Here is a 3902-nt window from a genome sequence, read left to right as displayed (position 1 = left end):
GATTTACTTGGTGGGCCCATCTCTTAAAAACTCTGTTTTTGTGTCAGCTGCCTGCATGGTGGTGTGGTCAGCTCTCTTCTGTTTTGCATGTTTACCATCCCCTTGTGGTATCTTGCCTTCCATCCATGCTACTATTGCTAAATTTAAGAAGATCAGCAGGGTGTCTGCTTCCTACACCTTCAGAAGCCTACTCTTAAATCAACTGTTTCTCTAGACATTTCTTTAACTACTTCTCTCTGTTCTTCTGGGGAGGATGGATAACATAATAGTAAATATTTCACTACAAATTCAGTAACAGTGGCTAAATGCTGCAGATACAAACTAGTCCCTAAGCAAGCTGAAAGATTTGAGTGAATTTGGGGCATAGAAAAAGCCTCCACTGAGAAAGTTGCTGTAAATTCATTAGTGAAGCGAGCTTTTGGATGAGGGAGGGGCAGCTGCGTTTGTGCTGTTTCATCTTGTGAGGCTACAATGTGTGTCAAATGGCATTTCTTCAGCAGTGAAAAGAACAAAGTTATGTACACAGTACACCCCACAGGTGTGTGGCTGTGCATAGGCATGTACCATGCCATTTTTCATTAGCACACTACCACTTTCACATTTTTTTGTGGCAGAAGCAAATATCAGAGGGGAGGGCCCCATTGAGCAAGAAGCAGTGTATTTAAGTACATTACATGCAGCCTTAAGGCTTTCTTAAATAGAAGTAAGAACTTTGAGGTTTTGCAAGAAAGTTTTTCAGCTTCCTTTTTTTGGCCTTGAATTTATGAGCAGACTTCCTTTATTAACTTGCTCCCAATTATTTCAGAATTGTTTCTACTGCACCTTATTAAATTTGCAGAGTACAAAAATTTCTGCTCAGGAATGTGTTGCAAGCATAAAGTAGGTTTTAATGCCTATTTGCAGAGGTAGCAAAACTTTCAATCCCTTTAACGTGAGGAAGGAGGAACCTGTATGCTGCAGAGCAAAAAATATTAATGAATTCATTTTCCATGGTCTCTGTATTATTTTGGACTGTTTTTAAAAGGTATATATTAATTTGTAGATTTCCAAGTTTTTAGAGATTTGTTCAGTACCTATCCAGGAAAAAGTCCTTTATCTGTGCCCTGTACTCTGTTCTCTATTTTGGAATAATAAGGACCTTACCCCTATTTTTAACAGAATTGCTTTACCCTCCCAAAAATGTTAAAAAAAAAAAAAATCAGAGTTTTATGTTCTTCTTGCACATTTTCAGCATCCCATGCTCTGAATTTTCAATGTGGTCAGTGATAGGTTCTCTCTTGGTAACTACCTAGAAGAGTGTGAACAGTAAAGTCTTGAAACATCTGTTCTCATAATTTCTGCCTGCCATTTTATTCTCTCTCTCTCTTTGGTTGACTAGTTTTTGATGCTGCTTCCTGTTCTTACAGGATTGGACCCAGGACGAAGCTGTCCTGGAGGAGCTGACTCAAAAGGTTGCTCAGGAGCACCGAACTCACAGGTGAGCTTGACATGATAAAGTTTGTACTGTTTTTTAAAATTTTTTGTCATTGTTCTAGTACTTCCCTGCCTCCCCCTGCATTCCTGGCAGTGTTTAACTAGCTTATCTTCATGTTACTATTATGCTTTGTGTCACTGGATTTTTAATTAGTCTATCACAAAAGATTATCTGCCTCTTGTAAACACAAACTGGCTGAGGAGCTTAATCCTAAATAAACGAGCATTTACACCCTTAGGTTTAATGAGCATGTGTAACACTACTTGTGCTATGCAGTAGACTCCTTTCTCTTTTTGATTTCATTTAATTCCTGATGGCAAAAGACACTGTGACTTGATTGGTGGCGATCCAAGGGCCTCTTTCAAGAGGAGTGGGATACAAATGCTCTCAGTGTAATGGAAATGCAAATAACAGGAATTGGGTTTTAAGTCTCATGGAGAAGACACAGTATAGTGTTACTAGTTAATGAGCTAGGAGTGTGTGCATTAGTGCCTCAGTAAAAAAACCTTCTTTGTGAGCAGGCTTCTTTCATGTTGTCCGGTGCTTCAGTGGTGGAAGTGTTCAAACCTCTAGAGTGCAGTTATGGGAAAAATGGCAGTGCCCACATGTCATATGCAATAGGAATATTATGTGAAGGATGCTGCATTCCCCATTACATGAGAGAAAGTGGTTGTGAAAGGACAAATATCAGTCTCTGAGTCTAAGGCCATTCTCAGTTTTGAGTTTCAATGCAAGCCTGGGCCTTTGATGCAGCCAAAGGAATAGCTTCCAAGCCGGCCATGAACAGGCCTGGTTCTGTTCTCTCCCTGCCATGGGCTGCTTGTGTGATCTTGGTTAACTCACAGACTTGAAAGGAAAGATTTCCCACCTGCTGTGCTCTATAGTGCTATTTCTGCAGCACAAAGGGCAAATACTTCCCCTCACTTCAGCAGGTAGATCGTATTCCACCTCCCATCTCCCAGATATTTATCTGGTTCTTATATTTCTGTTTGTAAGCTGTGGTAAGGAGGAGCAAAGAAGAGAAAAATTGTTAGTGGCCTTCTTTTGGAGCAACCTGCAATCTATTCTGACCTACTTTTGAGAATTGAAATCTGTTTGAATTCCTGAGCTGTGACAGGAGCGTGTGTAGACACGTGTGTAAAAGTTTTCAGCTGGTTTGTTCTCTTTTATGAAAGAGAATCTGTTCAGCTTTTGGGTTTAGTGGCTGTATTTTTGAACAGCCAACTTGAAAACTTTTAAGTTTTTTTAAGAAACTCCAGTGGCCTTGTATAATATTCAGGCAGATTAGCACCCCTATGGTTCAAGTTGTCCATCCAAAACTGTCCACAACCTGATGGTTTCATAAAGCCTAGAGAAGATTTGATGTGTGCTGAAGAAGCTGAGTAATGTGATCAGTTCAGTTTGTTCCTCCTGTAATTTGAACTGGTCTTTGTACCTTACCTTAGTGACATTTAGTAAAATTTGCCCCCTTGCTGATTATGATCCTAATGTTGAAAGTTAGTTTTATGTTGTGCATTTCTAGGCAGCGTCTCCAAAGTGTCTTCTCAAGTGGTTTGTGAAACTCCCATTTTTTTTGCTAGTATTTGTGTGTGTAATATTGAACTATTTGCTGCCTTTTGTTAATCTAATTGCAGTGGCATTACAGCAGCAGAGGCTGAGCTAATGTACATCAATGAAGTGGAACGTCTGGATGGATTTGGGCAGGAAATTTTCCCTGTGAAGGTATGTTAGTGTATATTATAAAGGAACCTCTGAATCAAATGATGCAGAACTCTGCAGCAGCCTTTGGACTGCGTGCAAGTTGTGTTTGTCCAAAAGAGACAGGACTTGTTTAACTGCTCCAGAGGGTGAAATGACTGCTAGTAGCTTGAATGGACATTGCAGCATGAGGGTTTCATAGGCCTGTAGTGCTACTTCTCTTCCATGAAAATCTTCCTCACAGAAGAGGTTGCTCTGTGCTAGGGCCTGCTCTCTTGGGAATCAGAGATGCTCCTTGCTTTTCTTTCATGTGCTGTCTATGGGAAAGTGACCAGGGCAAATGAATCTCAGCTCTGGTCATCTTCAACAGGATAGGAAAAGGAGACCTTTTCATGTCTAAGTTGCTACTTACCAAGCACTAACTTCACTTTTCCTTAGTTTCTTATATGTGCACACAGGTCCTCCCCACATTTTTAATAAGGGGGAATTTCAGGGATTATTTTGCATTTGCAGTCACTTTCCCTTCAATGGAAGTCCCATTCTGCCATGGATTGTCTGGATGTGTGGCCTTATGGAGCACATGCTGCCATGATAAAGTTGTGCTGAGAAACCGAAAACTGCTGTTCCCAATGGATGACCCATTTCCCTTTACTAACCTACCCAGCCACCCTGAGTAGGGATTGTGAGTGGTTTTACTGCTAGTTAAAGATAACTTGGAATTTAAAAACAA

The 3902-nt window shown here is 40.5% G+C and overlaps 1 protein-coding gene across 2 annotated transcripts in view; it reads left to right on the top strand.

Moving 5' to 3' along the window:
- PTPN14 (protein tyrosine phosphatase, non-receptor type 14) overlaps positions 1 to 3902 on the top strand; it is a 71294-nt gene that overhangs the window by 36939 nt on the left and 30453 nt on the right. For both annotated transcript variants that reach the window (XM_017730027.1, XM_017730028.1), the window contains exons 5-6: positions 1407 to 1477; positions 3109 to 3196. In XM_017730027.1, the coding sequence (XP_017585516.1) occupies positions 1407 to 1477; positions 3109 to 3196 (159 nt within the window). The remainder of the gene's footprint in view (positions 1 to 1406; positions 1478 to 3108; positions 3197 to 3902) is intronic.

The sequence above is a fragment of the Corvus brachyrhynchos genome, unplaced genomic scaffold, assembly GCF_000691975.1.
Source record: "Corvus brachyrhynchos isolate BGI_N302 unplaced genomic scaffold, ASM69197v1 scaffold101, whole genome shotgun sequence".
Classification (NCBI taxonomy): Eukaryota; Metazoa; Chordata; class Aves; order Passeriformes; family Corvidae; genus Corvus; species Corvus brachyrhynchos.
This window is presented reverse-complemented; position numbering and strand designations above follow the sequence as displayed.